The sequence below is a fragment of the Diadema antillarum genome, unplaced genomic scaffold, assembly GCF_040938485.1.
Source record: "Diadema antillarum isolate AM-2024a unplaced genomic scaffold, OU_Dant_1.0 seq00000576_RagTag, whole genome shotgun sequence".
Lineage (NCBI taxonomy): Eukaryota > Metazoa > Echinodermata > Echinoidea > Diadematoida > Diadematidae > Diadema > Diadema antillarum.
The window spans coordinates 288,599-307,191 of NW_027271511.1; the positions used below are offsets into that span (position 1 = coordinate 288,599).

At 40.5% G+C, this 18,593-nt stretch overlaps 1 protein-coding gene across 1 annotated transcript in view; it reads right to left on the reverse strand.

The window, feature by feature from the left end:
- Window positions 1–17,759, reverse strand: part of LOC139735402 (uncharacterized) — a 36,766-nt gene extending 19,007 nt beyond the window's left edge. Inside the window, exons 1-8 of the mRNA XM_071646152.1 lie at window positions 17,676–17,759; window positions 9,281–11,370; window positions 6,682–6,867; window positions 5,202–5,399; window positions 3,528–3,670; window positions 2,802–2,908; window positions 1,961–2,058; window positions 574–832 (exon numbers count right to left, since the gene is read on the reverse strand). Coding sequence (XP_071502253.1) covers window positions 574–832; window positions 1,961–2,058; window positions 2,802–2,908; window positions 3,528–3,670; window positions 5,202–5,399; window positions 6,682–6,867; window positions 9,281–11,338 — 3,049 coding nt within the window. The 5' untranslated portion in view covers window positions 11,339–11,370; window positions 17,676–17,759. The remainder of the gene's footprint in view (window positions 1–573; window positions 833–1,960; window positions 2,059–2,801; window positions 2,909–3,527; window positions 3,671–5,201; window positions 5,400–6,681; window positions 6,868–9,280; window positions 11,371–17,675) is intronic.
- Between the last annotated feature and the right edge of the window lie 834 nt (window positions 17,760–18,593).

Consider the following 18,593-nt stretch of genomic DNA (forward strand, 5'->3'; position numbering starts at 1 on the left):
GATGATGATGATAAACAGTGCAATACTTTCTTCTAGACTGCCAACCAAGAAATGATCGGAGACTCCAACCCCAAGCACCTTCTGATCTGGAGATTCTCCTGCCAGAAACCCGTAGCAAACTGGAGACTCTAACTTGATGTGCGCGAATGGTAAAGCGCACATCATGAGTGCAAAAGTCCCTTGTGGCCAGGGTCCAGCTTTAGGATTCTAGATGTTCTCTCGTGCCATCTCAGGCATTTTTCAACATACGAGGGCACTAAATAATGATTCAATGATTCAAATCATAAAATCATATTTTGGTTTGAGAAAACTTCATATCATAATCATCATATCATGAAGACAGATGTTATAGAGCTAATGATGCTCGACCATGAATCCCTTGGATTCATCAAAATTTAATTCCAGGTTTTAAGAAAAGGCGTTTTGGCAGGAAAAATTAAATCTCAAGTGGGAGAACAGGAGATTTCGCGAAAATGGGCTGTTGGCGGGAGATCTCCTGTCTAAAGCGGGAGAGTTGGAGTCTCTGAATAATGGATGGCTGAATAAGAATGATGACAGACAGCAGGAACTGACCATTGGGAGGCTGGAGGACGTAGCCATTTCGTGCACACCATCCAATGGGATGAACCTCCATGTTGACCAGGTCCCACCAGAAGTCCCCTGATCGGTCCCCCTCATCCCAACCGTCATAGCGCAGCAGTATCAGGGAGCCAGAGACGGCCACAATGGTGGCCACCCAGTAGCTCTTGACATGGATCGGGAAGGTCAACACCGGGTTGGGCACCTCAACCTTCATGCCTGTCTTCACGTAGCACTGCAGGCTGGCCTCCACCTACGTCAGCGTTCATGGAAAGGGTAAGCATATTGTCAGTCAGGAAAGAGCAAGGACTTTAAATCAAAGAATGCTTTGATGACATTTAGACTGTAAAGCTTCTTGAATGACATAATGATATCTCTCACACAAAAGATGATGTCATATCCTTTCAAGACCATGTTGATATTATGATATGAATCAATTTCCTTTTCTTCTTTACACTCTTCAAGCCTTCAAAAATATCCTGGTTCTCTGAAATACCTAACAAATATTCATGAAATAATAAAAGGTGTCACCTCTGTGATGTGGGATATTTCAGAAATAAACAGACCCTTTGAAACCATACCTGGTCAAGATAGAACATTTACCCACGACAGTAATGACTGTAATAAATGATTCTCATGAAAAATAACGGTTCAAATTCTCAGTAATTAGATTGAGTGCTAGTCTTGCTTTGACTTGTCAGATCTTGCAATGAAAAATGCATTCAAAACATAACGCCAAATGCTCACTGTGCGATTTGTGTCTAGCGATCTAGAGAGATCTTGCCAGAGTGGGAGCAATCTTCTCCGATCAATGGAAAAGTCATGAAGTGAGCACCCAGCTGTGGCACCTGAGCACCATACAGTCAAACCCGTCTATGGCGGCCACCCAGGGGAGACAAAAAAAGTGGCCGTTATAGGCAGGCGGCCGCTATAGACAGGTGACCGCTAAGGCAGGTTTGACTGTAGCTTGTGTCCACACAGGTGGTGATTGTAGTGGCCACTGGGTATTCAACATGTTCAATATATGGTGACCAAGCAGAAAAGCATACTGTAAAACCAGCAATATTCACGTGCATTTAAATTTCACGAATTTCGAGAGAGTCAAGATTTGCAAAATCAAAATGCACGCAAAAGGTCTTGTTTTCACAATAAGCATTGAATGCCAGGGGAAATTTGTGAAAATTTCATGCCCCAAATATTTCTTGCTTTACAGAAGTGCGCACACTAGAGCAGCACAGTAGGTAAGCCTAAACTGCATTAAATTTGGCTGACTCGTGGTAAAGTAGTGCGATTCACACAGATCCGAGGTCACTATCAATTCATGAGAATTTGCAGATGCCCATCACACAGCGGGCATTGGGCATTGAATTGAAAAACTTACGTGAGGGAAGCAAGGGCTGGGTGCTGCCGTCGCTCCCGTCATCTCCAGGTACTCATCCCACGAGAAATCAGGGTTTTCTTCCTCAGGTTTGGATTCCACTTTATGAGAAAGAAAAAAAAACACACACATCAAATCCAACTCGAGGATTGATATCAAACAGTCATCCATGTATAGTTCATTTCTGTCAGATACAACCATTACTGACTTCATCTTTGCACTTTGATATTCTTTGAAAATAAGTCCACGGTGTAAGCACGACAAGACAGAAAGATTGAAATCTGCCGCAAATCATGCCTTTTTGGTTCCATTAACTGGGCTCAAACAGACTCAAAGTATTAATCCATCATGTTTTACATATTAGGAAGAAAATGATGGCAAAGTGTCCCTAGGAATGTTGGCTGCTTTAAACACCATATTGACACCAATCTCCTTCTCAGTCCCCTTGGTGTATTTGCACATGTTGCATAGAGGGTGACACAATTCAGCATATAAAATACATATTTTTCTGCAGCACTATGGAATGTTGACACTTTTACATGCAAGGCTGGAAGAACCAAGAGTTGGATCACAAAATGAGTTCACTTCATTCTTGTTAATGTGATATATCAGCAATTATAGCAGCTGTAAAAGAAATGTAAATGATAAGAAACTATGGGATATTTTCAACAACTTCAAGAATATTTCATATTACATTTGTTTGTTACAAGTGAGGTATCTCTAGAAAGGTTTCATTTTGCTCTATCTGATGATGGACTTACCTGTTTAAAAATGGCGCTTAACTCATTATGCAATCCACTCTCAAAGTGAACTGCTGATCAAGTCTCCTCCACTGTGTACTTACCATCTACTTTGAGAACCTTATTCATGTCATCCTTCCCAACGTCCTCCTCCATCTCAGCAGCTTTTCGCTTGCCCATGGGAATAGGGGCTTGGGGATAAGTTCCATACCTGTGGTTCAAAGCAGAAGGACAGAACGAAGTACTGGGAAATAAAAGCACTGTGGGAAATATATAAATATCCTGAAGAGATCTGGGGAGATAGGTGAATGTAATACACAGTATTACCTACACAGTGCACTCCCAAAACAATGAACAGGGTTAGAATGAAATTCCGGATAAAACAAAGTGAACTTCAGATCCCAGAATTATCATCTATATATCTGCATATACTTTTTGTTCAGCTTTAACAAAAAAACAAAAAACAAAACAAAAAAAAAACTACTGGTCCAGAGGACTTGGTTATTACGGGAGTTGCCTGTATCTAATAAAGGTAGTAATGCCAAGAGTATGAAAAAAACAAAATAAAACAAAACATGAGTACCAATGAAATTTATTTATTACCCAATATATCAGCATTAAATAGCATTCAATTAAAAAAAAAAAAAAGCAGGCCCATGTATTTACACTAACTAATGTTTCTTGAGACTCTATACCTTAGATTTAAACCACAAGTACTGGGTTGAGGTTTAGGCAATACTGTGTTGATATTACATGACAAGACAAAAGAGACAGTCTGGACCACTAGTAAATTTCATGGCATTCTTCTGGGTGGAGTACGGAAGACTCACTTGATGGCAACATCAATACTGGAAAGTGGTTCCTTGGGTTCCTCCTTCACCACCACCGTCTGTTCTACCTTCTCCACTGGCTTGACAGCAGGTTTGATGGCTGGAGCAATAGGGATAGGCGTCGAAGCATGCTTGGCTTCAATCTACACACACAGAATTACAAAAGCAACATCAAAGTTCATCGTTCTTTCTTGGTAAGCCCTCTCAAATTTAACAACGTATCGACACCACAGCTTATGCCAAGTGTCATAATAGACACCTGATCTCACAGCAGCCCATATGGTCCTATAATTCTATATTCCTTCTCTGCATGAGATGTAAACATATCCAATTAAAATATATTATGAATACTCTAGATGCTAGTACCGCGTGACAAAAGTCATATGATTAACACTCATAATCTTTGCCTAGTATAGATAGTTATTATCAATATGGTGACTGATAACACCATGTTTTATCACATTGAACAGTATCAGTATTGCACTTTTGCGCGATAGCATACAATGCAGTTTTCTATAATGGCAATATAACACGCCCCTGTGGAATTCAAATCAGCACTATTTATCCCAGTAATATGAATGATAAATCCCAGTCATATGCACACAACAGAGTTTAATGTTTGAACCATAAACAATGTAAAACAATCTCCATGATACCCTCATATAGACAGAACAAGGCAAGTGCCAAAATGTGTCTCGCCCATTCGCGTAGAAAAAAGCAATGTTTTTCTAAATCCTGGAAATTCATTAATCCCGCCTGTGACCTTTGACCTTGTGGGGACCTTCAACTCCAAAAGGGACATTCACCAGCCAAGTTTGGTCACAAACGGACATATGGATCAAAAGTTATGAGCCATAATCGAAACGCGCCGTAAAAAACGTAACATTGGGCCCTAAAAGTTCATTGACCCCTGTCTGTGACCTTTGACCTTGTGATGACCTTTAAATCTTCAAGGGACATCTACCATCCAAGTTTGGTAACATATGGACATGTACATCAAAAGTTATGAGCCATAATCGAAACGCACCGTAAAAACTTAACATTGGGCCCTAAAAATTTGTTGACCCCTGTCTGCGACCTTTGACCTTGTGGTGACCTTCAACTCCCCAAGGGACATCTACCATCCAAGTTTGGTACCAAACGGACATATACATCAAAAGTCATGAACCACAATCGAAACGCACTGTAAAAACTTAACATTTGGCCCTAAAGTTCATTGACCCCTGCCTGTGACCTTTGACCTTGAGGTGACCTTCATGTTTGATTAAATGTGGGAGATAGAAGAGAGAGACAGATACAGGGTGAAGAGAAAGATATTTAAAAGAGAGAGAGAGAGATAGAAGAGAGGAAAGATGGAAAAGAGATAGATGGCAGAGAGAAATAGTGATAAGAGAGAGAGGGGGAGAGAGGGAGACGAGAGAGAAGATAGAAGAGAGAGACATATATACAGGGTGAAGAGAAAGATATTTTAAAGAGAGAGAGCGAGATAGAAGAGATAAAAGAGAGGAGAGATAGAGAAGAGAAAGAGAGAAAGGAGATAGAGGGTGAAGAGAGGGAGAGAGGACAGATATAGAGGGTGCAGAGAACGAGAAACAGAAGAGATAGAGGAGAGAGAGAGAGACAGAGACAGAAAAGAGATACACGGTGAAGAGAGGGAGAAAGAGTGGTGCTCACATCTTTGAGGGCCGGGGAAAGGATGGGGAGTTTCCCAGGGGCCTGAACCAGCTGAAAGATCTGGCCTGGCGAGATGGCGTTGCTAGCAACCAGCTGGGGGGTTGTACTACTGCTCTTCACCAGCTCTGTGTTGGTACTGGGTGCCAGGGCAGAGGGGCCAGCAGTTGTCGGAAGCTGGATAGGATGGCTCAGGTTCACCTGGTTTGAAAGGTTTTGGGTAAGAGGGATGCACACGAGGGTGAGCTCAAACATAAAAATAAATACTCGGTGAATTTGGAATGTTTACCATTATATCATAAAATAATCACCTGCATTATGAACATAATATATTGCTCCATATCCTAAAACTTTATATTAACAAAGGAGATATAAAACCAAATGTTTTGCATGCTGAAACAAGAATTTAAAAATCTCATTTATTTTGATAAGCAACCGAAGCTAACTGCAAAATCCTTGTTTCTGTAACCTTAACCTGGATCCTTCTGTTACCTGGTCTTTGAGTCTAAACAATTTGGTCACTGTATTCCAATGATGACAAATATTCTCTAGATCACTAATGCCTCGACAACATTCCTTGAAATTGTTTTGAATAACAAAAATCACTGACAAACCATGTGGAAACATGGGTGAGTTTTATTCTTCTGCTTCCAAAACAGAATTTCTTTGTTTCTGAACAAATATGCCTGTGGCTTGATGCCAGCATGAGTCAGTGCCTGTAAAACTCTCTGTCTCCTATGTCAAAACAGCAAGCCAAGCAAGGACTCAAACACTGATAACAAGACATTCTTCTTTTTGTCATGATCATTCCTAGCTAAAAGTGAATGCATTCTTAACTGCACATCACATACAAACATCCACCATCCTCATATTTACACAAGAGCACACATACATCTATTCTTTTCTACTTTCATTCCTTTTCCATTTCTAACGACTAGGGTTTCCTTCGCCTTACAATCATATCCAACGGAGTAGAAACTTTTCATGTCTCCGATACAAAGAGTTTCCAATAAAACAGGATTGTTTGTGATAAAATTATTGTATGAAATGCACAGGTAACACAAACAATAACCCATAAATAGCTGAAACATACAATAGATGTTAAAGAAATGAATTACACTCTACTGATCATTTTGCATGATTGCATACATCCTTTGATTTTGTACTCAGAGCATTTTTTTTTTTCAGTTTAAAAAAATTTAGTTTTTCTATCAACCTGCCATTTTCTCATTTGAGTAAGCTGAATCTATAGGTATGGCCTCTCTCTAGTTCTCCATTTTTTTTTTTTAAAGTTACCTCATGTGATGAAATACTGACATGTAGAAATAAAGCTAAAGACAGCACACTGTTTTCAAGCCTTTCTATACAGCCATCAGTTGTAACGATGCCTGGTAAGAAGATTGGCACAAATTGTTTAAGCACACATACAGAAAAGCCCATAAAAAAGAAGACAACAACAAAATGCCTCAAAGAAACATGTTACCATGGGAACTTGGATCAGTCCAATGGTAGCCTGAGCACCACAGGTCTGCAGTAGCTGGGGCTGCATGAGGGTGGATGGCTGCGTCACTAGGGTCCCACCTCCACTCTGGGAAGCTGGTGGAGGCAAGACCACAGGCTTGGTGTCGGGCAGCTTGTTGGGTGCACTGGCTGCAGGGGCACTCGCAATCTTTGGAAGGGATTGAAATAAATCACAATATACTCAGAATTCACAGGTTCTGAATCTAGAAATAGACTGATATCAAGCAAGCCAAATAACTAACAATGAAGAAACAATTGCTGTATATTCCACATCACAATACTGAAAATAATACTTCTGAATGTCCCATGATATTCAATTCACCTGACTTCAATTCTATAGCATGACAAACTTTATGCAGATACTAGAAATGTCGCTATGGCGACTGGTATGCCTCCGCCATAATGCATGATTCTCCTAATAGGTACAGATAGTACATGTGGACAATGTGTGATTACATTTTCACAAAAGTGGCAAAATATTAAAACGACAAGTTTGTCACAAATGTGTTAAATGTTCACCTTCCTTGACCTAGGCTTAATTGGATGAATAGGAGAGCATGTATTTGGGAGTTATTGTAAGGACTTTGACTTGACTTTGACCCATTCATATGTTTATGCATTGAGTTATTTTCAAGGTATGGAGAAAAAGTGCAATTTCTGTATTGAATAGTAAATTGTTACCATTTTCATCTGGCCTTTGACCCTAAACTTCATAAAATAATCACTGTCAGGCAGAACATGCATAAATATGTAGTACGTTTCAAAGATAACTTGAGCCACTTCCGAGATATGGAGGAAAAGCTTAGTTCAGCACTTTCACTTGATCTTTGACCTTTTGACCTTTGAGGCAAAAACAAAAGAAAAAAAAAACTTTCCAAAGAATCTCTATTAGGTTATGCATGCATACACCAAGTGTAAAAAATATAATAATCCTGCCAGCATTGCATAAACATGACGGAAATAGTACAATTTTCAAGTGTTTCCCTTGACCTTTGACCCCTGACCTTTGACCCCATGAACCCTAAATTTTCTAGATAATCACTGCCAGTCAGTACATGTATATATACTATGTTCCATGAAGATACCTTGAACAATTTCCAAGGTACAGAGAAAAAAGGTGAAGTTTTAATATTTTTACTTGACCTTTTGACCTTTGACCTCATGACCCAAACTTTCACAAGAGAATCTTAATTGGGTATGTATACACTAAGTTTCAAGACAATATCTTCTGGCATTGCATAGATATGGTGGAAATAGTGCAATTTTATGTATTTGACCTTGACCTTTTGACCTTTGACCTTGAGCATGTGCACCCAAAAGTTGATAGGCACAACTTCACCCCCTAATACACATACATGCCAAGTTTCATTAGGATACCTCAAAAGGTTTTTATAGTTACCCTGTCCAAAAAATTCATTACGGACGGACGGAAGGACGGACGGACGGAAGGACGGACGGACGGAAGGACGGACGGACGGACGGACAACCCGAAAACATAATGCCTCCGGCACCACTTCGTGGCGGAGGCATAATCAGAACTCCTGACACATTATGAACATATTTTATTTATTAATGCATGGTTTGATAGTCAATTAAACATAGATGGTTTTACAGCAATTGATGTAATTTTTTAAAACACTACCATGGATGTGCTTTGGAGCTGCAGAAAAAAGTCTAATTGACACCGGAGTGATTAAGCCAACTATCCATCATCCTAGGCATATTCAGCTAAAGTTACATCAACTTTGATTTGTGTCTTTCATTCTACATTCTACCTTTAAATTGTCAAGCAATGAGAGAATTAGTGGATTCTACTAATAGCAAGATGAATCATGAAACCAATCAACACAACTTTCACCCTGCTGAAGTCATGCAGCTTTTCTACAATGAGACATCTTGTATAATAAACATATCATATTCTACAATATCACAGTCTCTTAAACAAAAGGAACACATGTTGAATAAAAATGAGTTAATGAGATTTAGTCATATAAGATAATGTAATCATAGAGTCAATATCAGCTGTCTGAGGACTTATCAGAAAACATTGCACCAAGGGTGGGTATAGCACCATCTGATACACTGATAGGGTCCAGATTACCACTTCTTATCTTATTTGGTAATGGTCAGGGCAAATGCCATCTACTGAGTTCACAGAATTCAGATAAGGATAATGGCAGCGTTTTTTTTTTTTGTTTTGTTTTTTGTTTTTTGTTTTTAATGCTGATGTGTTTTCATTCAAAAGAAAATGAGTTATATGAGGGGAAATGTATTGACTTAAATTGTACATCCAGAATTGAGGTATACTGTACTATGGACATTTATGCATAATACTGTCATAAATTAATCTATTGATATACTTGGTTTTGCAATATGCATTTTTAACATCATAAAATAAAATCTGCATGATTAGAGTTTTGTGTAATCATCTTGAAAAAAAAATTTTGCTTCTACACTTAACAATTTTCTCCCCGATGGCTTTTGTACAGAGAGAAGGCATATGTTTACAGGCATCTATACATTGATACCAGACTACAAGGCAGGCTACCCTGTATACCTACCTGTACAGGGGCTTGAACAATCTTTGTCCTCATGTGCTGTGGTGTTATGTTGCCAGAGTTGGGAGTGACATGGGCACCATCCGCAAGAACTGGCTGTATGCTCTGAAGGAGAATCTGATTGTTCCCTCCGGCTATAATGTGGTGTGGTATTAGCTGCTGCAGAGTGGTGGTGGTGGTCTTAGCAGGTTGGTTGCCTGTGGCAGGCTTGGCCATGACAATAGTGTTCTTTGAGCCCTGAACTGGAGGCTGGTAGATGACGCTGACTGGTGTTGTTGGTACTGTTGTTGGGGTTGGTGGGTTGATGGTTCCACTGGACTGTACACCTTGAGGTTTAGGAATCCCTGGCTGAGGGTTATTGGTCAGAGCACCCACCTGCCCTAAGGTGGTGATCTTTGCCTGTGGTGATTTTATACCTGGGGTTATCAGTGTTTGGGCACCACTTGTAAGGGTTAGGCCAGGAATCAGGCTGAGGTTGGACTTACCCTGGACGGTGGGAAGTATCTGAATCCTTTGTCCACCACTGACGTGGGCTGATGTGGCTATCTTGGCAAGAGCCTGCTGGACTGGTACTGGTTTACCCTTAATAACAGCACCAGACACCTGTTGGAGGGTTTGTTTTCCATGCTGAATCTGGGCACTGCCCGAGTTCACTGGAGCATTGGCAGCACCAAGTTGAAGAGTTATAGGCTGGTTGACTGCAGGCAATGCAGGACTTTGCACGTTTGATGCACTCGTCTGTACCTGAGCCACATTTCCTTGTGAGGTCGTTGTGAAAGTGGGAAACAGGGAGGATGTCAGCACATACTTTTGTCCATTTGCAGCCACAAACTGGAACTGACCACTTTGCAATTTTGCCGATGAAACTGTTATCTGCTGGGCAACTTGGGTGGTATTTGGCTGTGCTGTTGGAACTGGCTGCTGCACAGCCTGTATTCCAGAAATATTCACCTGCTGAGGTGCACTGCCTTTATTTCCATGTGATGCAGGAGCACCAACCACAACTTTTGGTGATATGGAGGCTGGTACAAGCCTTGCTTTTGGTAGGCTGGGCAGCACCTTGCCTAACTGAACTTGGCTAGTGGCATCAGTGGGAATGGCAGTTTGCAATTGTGCCTTTACATCTCCTGTACCAAGAGACTGAGGATTGGTCACAAGTACTTTCAGCGGACGTAACTGCTGTTGCTCAGATTGTGAATCGGGACGCAAAATAGGAATCTGGGCAGGCTGAGAGATATTAACTGCCTGAGATCCCTCTGTCTTTATTGGGACACTCTGCACTGGCGTAGCTGCCAGAACTGCTAGTTTTTTAAGTGGAGGTTGCTGAGAGTTAGCAGGCGCTTGGACTGGTACTGGTGTTGGTGGTGTTTGCACTTGAGGTGGTGTTACCATTGTGGCTTGGATTCTTGGAGCAGGTGGTTGAACGATTGCAGAAGGGGTGTCAAGAGGTTTCTTTGAAGGAATTACAGGCCTCTGCAGGGCAACACCTGGAGCAGCTGGGATTGGGCTGGGGACAGGACTCTTTATAGCAGACTTTGGAGGAGTGGGTGAATATGGAAGGGTACAGGTTGTTGATGTCTTTGCTCTTATTGCAGCTGCAGCTGCAGCAGCCGCTGCGGCAGCAGAAGCAGTGGCTTTCGCTTCAGCTATGGCAGCAGCCTCATCGTCTACTGGTACGGTCGGCATTATCTTCTGAGGCTGGGATGGAACTGCAAGAATGGGAGCACCAGGTGACGGCAGGCGTTTCTTGACGATAACTGGCCTCTCCTTGAGAACATTTTTCTTTGGCATTATTCCGGTTGGCTTCATCCTGATTGGTGGTAGAGAGGTCTGTTTGAAGGATCTAACGAATCCTGGTCGTGGCTGCTGCAGGATGACGATACCTTGTTTGCCTGGTGCCCCACCATTGTTGTCGCTACTGACAGCCGTGACAGGTGCAGCTGGCTGCAGCCCGGTGGGCGGCTGCTGGTGGGGTGAACCTGGCCCCGCTGGCAAGGGCACAGTGGGTACAGAACTCTCCGAGTCTGAGGGTGCAGTGTCACCTACTCCGTTTCCTTCCATAGCTCCTCCTGCTTTCTATTCAATCATTTGGCCTGTGAAAATATCATAGAGAACAGAAATCGCCATTGTATCAAAATTAGACATTGTTGAAATATAGTGTTGTTTCATGGAAGAGTTAGAGTCAAATGAATCTTTCAGATTGAACTTTCATAAATACAATAAGCAGAAGAAACATCATATCGCGGACATGAAATACTTGATTGCATGTATTACATAAAGGTTGATATGAGTGATACTTGGGGTGAATCTTTTCATTCATATTTCAGAAGATGCTCAGGATATTTCTTTTCTGAGGTACATGACTTCACATATTAACTTTATTTTTACCAAGGGCAGTAACAGCATATGTACTGTACTATTTGTAGAGGGCCGTCCAATGGTGCCAGGTAAAACATCAGAGGTAATAATGTCAGAGGTAAAAATCTCAGACGTTAGAGTGTCAGAAGTAATAATGTCAGCAGTAAAAATGTCAGATGAAAAAACAAGAGACCCGGGGGTCACGCGCTCACCTGAGTATCGCAATTTTACCTTCCATGCATTCTTGCACACTCTTACCTGAGAACATTGGAAACTTAGGTCTGCATATGGATCCCCCCCCCCCCCCCAACTCCAGGGTGGGGGGGGGGGGCAGGCAGCCCTGGATCTGCAATGAACAAACTTGGAACTAAAGTCATCAATGTACAAACTCATGGTATTAACTATGCTTTATCATTTCTGGTTCTAGAGTAGAAGATTTTAGATATTCCTTAATGTGTGGGGGGGGGGGGGGGGGGTGGGCCCCCTAGGGGCCCCCCAAGAGGGATATGGTGCCCATTTGAAGGAATTGAGATTCTATCCCCCTAGGGATGCTACCTGCTAAGTTTGGTCAAAATTCATCATGAGGTTTTCAAGAAGAAGATGAACATGTACAAATCAGGCCCCATTACAACTGTAGGACTTCTCTCCATCCCCTCTCCTGGGTCCCAAGGGGGGGGGGGGGGGGGGGGGGGGTACCCCTGATTACACCAATCCCATGAACAAACTTGAAACTACAGTCATCAATGTACTAACTCATACATGTAGTATTATTTGAGCCCTATCACTTCTGGTTCTAGAAGATTTTTAAAGATTCCTTAATTTTAGGGGGTTCGGCCCCCCCCCCCCCCCTGGGGGGCCCCAGGTGGGCCATGGTGCCCATTTGAACAAATTGAGATCCTATCCCCCTAGGGATGCTACCTACCAAGTTTGGTGAAAATCAGACATGGGGATATCAAAGTGAAGATGAAAATGTACAATTTAGGCACCATTAGGACCCCTCCCTACTCCCCTCCCTGGGTCCCAAGGGGGGCACCCCTGATTCCCCCATGAACAAACTTGAAACTACAGTCATCAATGTACTAACTCATAGTATTAACTAAGCTCTATCACTTCTGGTTCTAGAGAAGAAGATTTTTAAAGATTCCTTAATATTAGGGTGTTTGGGCCCCCCTGGGGCCCCCAGGTGGGCCATGGTGCACATTTGAACAAATTGAGATCCTATCCCCCTAGGGATGCTACCTGCCAAGTTTGGTGAAAATCTGTTATGGGGTTCTCAAGAAGAAGATGAAAATGTAAAAAGTTTACACACGACGGACGACGCACGCCGGATGCCGGACGAAGAGTGATCGCAATAGCTCACTTGAGCCTTCGGCTCAGGTGAGCTAAAAATGGTACAAATATCATGCTTTCATCCATTTATTCAAATTCATTTAATTACTTATCAAACTATACTGTTATTTCCAGTATAAAAAGTTGATACAGAAATCTACACTAAAATGTGACCCCTATAATCTTCATCAATTTACAATGTAAAAGAAATATACTACATACAACTGTAAAAGGAGGGGTGCTAGGATGCTGGGGGCTGCAGCCACCCCCCCCCCCCCCCCCATGAAAATAGCGAAATTCAGGCAACTGCCATGTAATATCATCTCTTGAAGTTTCCAACATTTTATGATGCAAATTGTGTATCGGTGATCAACACTGCCATACCCAGAAAGGTGATTTCCAGTTAATACAAAGAAAAGGAAAAGGAAATGACATGAAAGTAATTGCATCCAGTAAGGGTCACATGAAAATCATTTATGACAGACACATGTACAAAACCTCTGACATTTTTACCTCTGAGACATTAATACTACTGATATTTTTATCCCTCATGTTAGTACCTCTGCCATATTTGCCTGACATTTTTAACTCTGACACATTTACTTCTCAATTTTTTTGCACTGAACCTGTCCAATTCTGTCATCACAATCTGCCTTTAGAATCAATTAACAAAGTGCCTCCAATCGAGGACTCTCTTCCATAAATTATGGACCTACTGCACACGGACATCCATTGCTCGTGAAATTATTCATGCACTTATTTCTGTCAAAAGCATCACAATAAAAATGTAACCATGCATTCCTGCTTTGATCTCGTCATCACTGCTGACAGCCAGCTGGGATAAAAACAATACAGCACTTAGAGAAATCTAAATCAGAAGATAATAACTCTGTTCATTCACTTAAGTTACCAAGTTTGTGACACATACTGTAAAACACGACATTTTCACGGCATTAAATTTTCGCAAATTGGAGCCGACGGCCTTTTTCGTGGCATTAAATTTTCGCGAGTTGCCTCAAGCATTCAATGCATATAGTGGAGACAAGAACTTTCGTGTGCATTTTAATTTTGCGAATCTTGGCTCTCACGAAACTCACGAAATTAGAATGCACGCGAACATTCCTTCTTTTACAGTACCGGTAGTTTGTTTTGAGGTTTGCTGCTTCCCATCATTGGTGTTTATTCAAAGGTAGTTGAGTCTGAAAAGGCACCTCATCCAAGAAGGACTAAAATGAGGGAAACCATTCTTTTGTCAGTGAAGATGCATGATTACACAATCTTCAATACCCAAACATCTGAATGTACTCACTAAGATGCATATAATCAGGCGGCGGCGGGGATGATGGGATCAAAGAAAGAGCTTCATTCATAGACCATGTATGTGTAGTAGGTCCACGCATAAACATTATACCTTTAAACAAATTGGAACTTCGGAATTAAGGCTGTCAAAATAGGATCTTTCCTGTAGCACACAACATATCTCTTGAAAATGTATACAAGCAAAGCTGTATTGTCATACATGTGGTAATAATTCAAACACATGCTTGTTAAAAACAATTCAAATCAGATCAAATACCTTCATGACAAATGATGAGACTAAAACATTTCACTCCAAGGCAATTTCTGGAATGGTTTTAAAATTGTTGATTGTTGAGGGAAGGGATGTACCATTATGGAGTGAAACTCTCTAAACTTCATGTTATGCAGCATTTACACCATGTTCCGGCAGCCACGTTTTGAGCCACCATGAACAAAACGGGGTGAACGTGAGACAACGTGGTGGGATGGTAAAGGCAAACTGCCAGGACGTGATTGCCGTGGATGCCATGTCAGATTTTTAAACCGTCAAAAAATTTGCCACTGCAGTGCCAGTGTTGATGAGAAACCTTGTAGGCTATATTAAACTGGGTGAATGCAACTAAATGCGATGGAACCCAATAGGTCGTACCAAAACTTGGAGGCCTTTCCTAATGAGACGCGACGGAAAATATTGTGTAGTTTAGCCTGACCAGATGCCATGAGAACAGCATCTGATAGCTATATTTTAACCAGAGTGAGAGCTGGAATGAACAAGACTAGAATACCGAGGGGAAAAAAACAGGAGAATGTCCCATCTATCCAAGGCGTACTATGTTTTGGGCAAACGGGGCTCTCGTGGTCACCGTGAACTTGGTGTAAACGTAGCATTATCAACTGTGATTGTCTTATATAATGAGCAGTGTCTGACTTAATGATTCTTTTCTCTCTCACAGTCCAGAGTTCAGTGTTTCTGAATGACACAGCTAAACTAGCATCATGTGATGGCAAAGTTACATCTACTTTAAGCATACTTGTGAGAGCCTCCTATTAACACTTGCATTGTTCTGGAAGCTTAAATCAAATCCCCCACCCCCCCCCCCCCCAAAAAAAAAAAAAAAAATATATATATATATATATCGTTTATATGTCCTGAATCATATGGAATGATGACATCTAAAATTTCATCATAGCACAAATAGACGATATTGACCAAAATGTTTAATAAAGTGGCACATAGAACATTCTTGCAGTGTTTTTTGGTCTCAACCAACCCTCTGACTTGTGCGTTATAATCATGTCTGTTGCTATAATTATGCATAGGTTTACCTACAATTTCTCAGGGACATTTAAAACACATACAATATGCTTACTGGATGATTGCATGGTACACTGTAAATTAGACGGATCATAAAGACAATTGCATTCATAGACAAGATATGGCTATATGTGATAAAGACTTCAAATAATTCAAACATGCTTCTGTACTTTTTAAAGGAAAGACAAAATAACAAGAATCATGATATTCAAAGTTGAAGTCTCGACATATGTAGTTGACACCATGACATTGGTCACAGCCAATGTCAAATTCAAATGAGATATATTATAATGAAGTCATTACGTCACAAGTCTCCCATAAACCTGCACACAAATCTTCACTATATACCCCTCTCTCATATGTGATGAATTCAAGATGATGAAATTTCATCCTTTCCTCACATGAAACTGTTAAAGAGCTTGAAAAACTCAGTACTGATGACTTTGTAAAGGGCAGAGTGTTAGAGTTACTGCATTGACAAAAAGAACGGATTTATATCTTTGTAAAAAAAATTTTTTTTTAAATGGGAGAGTTACAAGGCACTGACATCTGGCTTTGTGTAAGTGCATATCAATCATGCGCATGATATGGACTGTGGCCAATCACAGCTTGTGATAACATAAGTGTCACTTTATGTGGATTTTTTTTTTTTTAATCTTGATACAAAACGAACAACTGAATTTAATGTTATGTTAGTTTACCAAACTCTCTCTTTCTTTTTAAAGAGTTGATTATCGGTTGGGTATTCAACTTCATTTCATATCTATGTAAACTCAGTATAACATTGCAAGCTTTCCCATTCACTAGCTGTCAGCACAATTAAATGTTGTATTCAATATCGTAATTTTTACTCATGCCTGAGTAAAATGCCATTTCAGGACAACTAGTTTGGAAATGAATCATAAAGAACACAACCTATTTTTACACAGGCGTCCTTGATTTTGATTTATTTGTAGCATCATAATTCAGTAGGCCAATAAACTATACAGCGCTGATACAGAGATACCCGTATGAAAATATTTTGTGTGCAAGAAGAAATTTCTACTAGACCCTATAGGCCTACCGTACATTCTAAAATTGTATAAATGTGGCTAGTAGATGCTGACATAAAAAAAAAGACCAAACAAACTGTAGAACCCAAAGTTACACAAGTTAGGTTGGATGACTGATTGCTTTCATATCAGATTAGTTTTCAAAGTAAAACAAATCAAGGAATATGTTAATCTATCATAATTATGTACCTTGGTATGATGCATCCTGCCCAGATAATATGTTGAAAAAAAGTTATTTTTTTTTAATAAACTTAAAAGAATAAATAAAACAAACTGGATGAAGTCCAGCCAAAATATGTTGCACCAACTCCAAACACAAAGTGAGCAGAAGAAAAGAATATAGTGGTTCACTACATATTATGCAAAAACAGTGAACGTTGTTCGGGTATGCCTCCCTTTGAAGCTTTGCCTTTACTCAATACAGAAATCCCTTTTACTCCATACCACACTATGCTTCCTACGTCCTCGTGAAACAGTAGCACTTGTATTTTGCATACGTACATTTCTTTCGTGCTCTCTCCGCCTAGCGCCTCTAGGGCAGCGCGCCTCTCCAGCACCGTTTACTCGGGGAATACATAGAGCGCGCATGTGCACCACTAATATTAGCATATTCAACAAACGGCAATACTAAACATTCTACATGGAATCCTCGTGTACTGTGTCTACTTTTGAACTACGGCGAATCTGACGTACAATATTATAACATGAACTGCAGTGAAAAGAGATGTGGCCAACTCTCCAAGTTTGGAGAAAACTTTAGTCAAGTAATCGATTTTGGTTTTCCAAATGGCAGGACAGTGAGGCATATCCTATAACACACGAAAAAACGTTAAATAAGTTACGGGTAATTGGCTTACCGATCGGTGTTCCTGCAAGACCACTACACAGTAGAATGAATACGCTTGTTGGTTTATTGAATAACACACGCCCACAAACAAATTTGTGCGTTGAAAATAAGACTAGAAAACTGCTTCCCAATTCATATGAATCATATTTATCAATGCAATAGTATATATTGTAGGTATTGTCATCAAAATCCACTCACCATAACCCTGTTTCGTGCTCTAAAAACAATTTTTTGATCCACAGATTTCCACGTAAATTTACGACGTCTTCGCCAAGATGGCAGCTCAAAAGTATTCTGCGCATGATCGGAATAGTCAATGTTTACGTAGGGGAATTCTAGGGAGAAGGGTGTGTAATTCTTTCCAATATCCGGTTTAATAGCATTCATAAGGATCTTGAAAATGTCTGTATCGCTTAAATATTTTCAATTAGTACACTTCTTACGGTATGTTCTAAAAGATGATTGAAATCTTATTCGCATTTGTATTTAGCCTTCGCACTTAGAGAGTGGATGGCCATTGTCAGTCTGTTGGACGAATCCAATAACATTTTAACCTGCTTGCTGGCTGTACAAGCTCGCTCGCAACCAACCTCGCCATCTGAGCTTGTAGGTGACCCATTCGCTTTCAGCAGTGCTCGTCAATGTAGACAACAAGACGATGAATACCTTACTTTGATGGAAAAAATGGGCAATCTCTCAAATGTAGGAGAGCATAGAGCTCCACACATGTCAAAATTTCCAGTTGCTCATTTGTTACGCATATGTCTGGTAATCTCCGCCAAAATTCAATGAAAATCTCTTTAGATCCCTAAATGGTGAGAATGGAATATTTTTTACAAAAGAAAATGACAAGCAAAACAAACACAATGGCAAAGTATTGTATACATGTTTTTTTTTTTCTCTCTCTCTCTCTTCGGTAACTTATTTCAAAGGTGTGATAGGTCGTGCATAATCATATCACGACTTCACATGACAGTGAAAAAGAACAAACATGTTATGACTGCTCACACGGTTACACCCGATTTTAGATAACCATGCATGGGGCTGTATAACCGAGGATAACAAACAAACGGAAATTTTTGTACGAACATACACTGCTTGAACGCTGGCTTCATC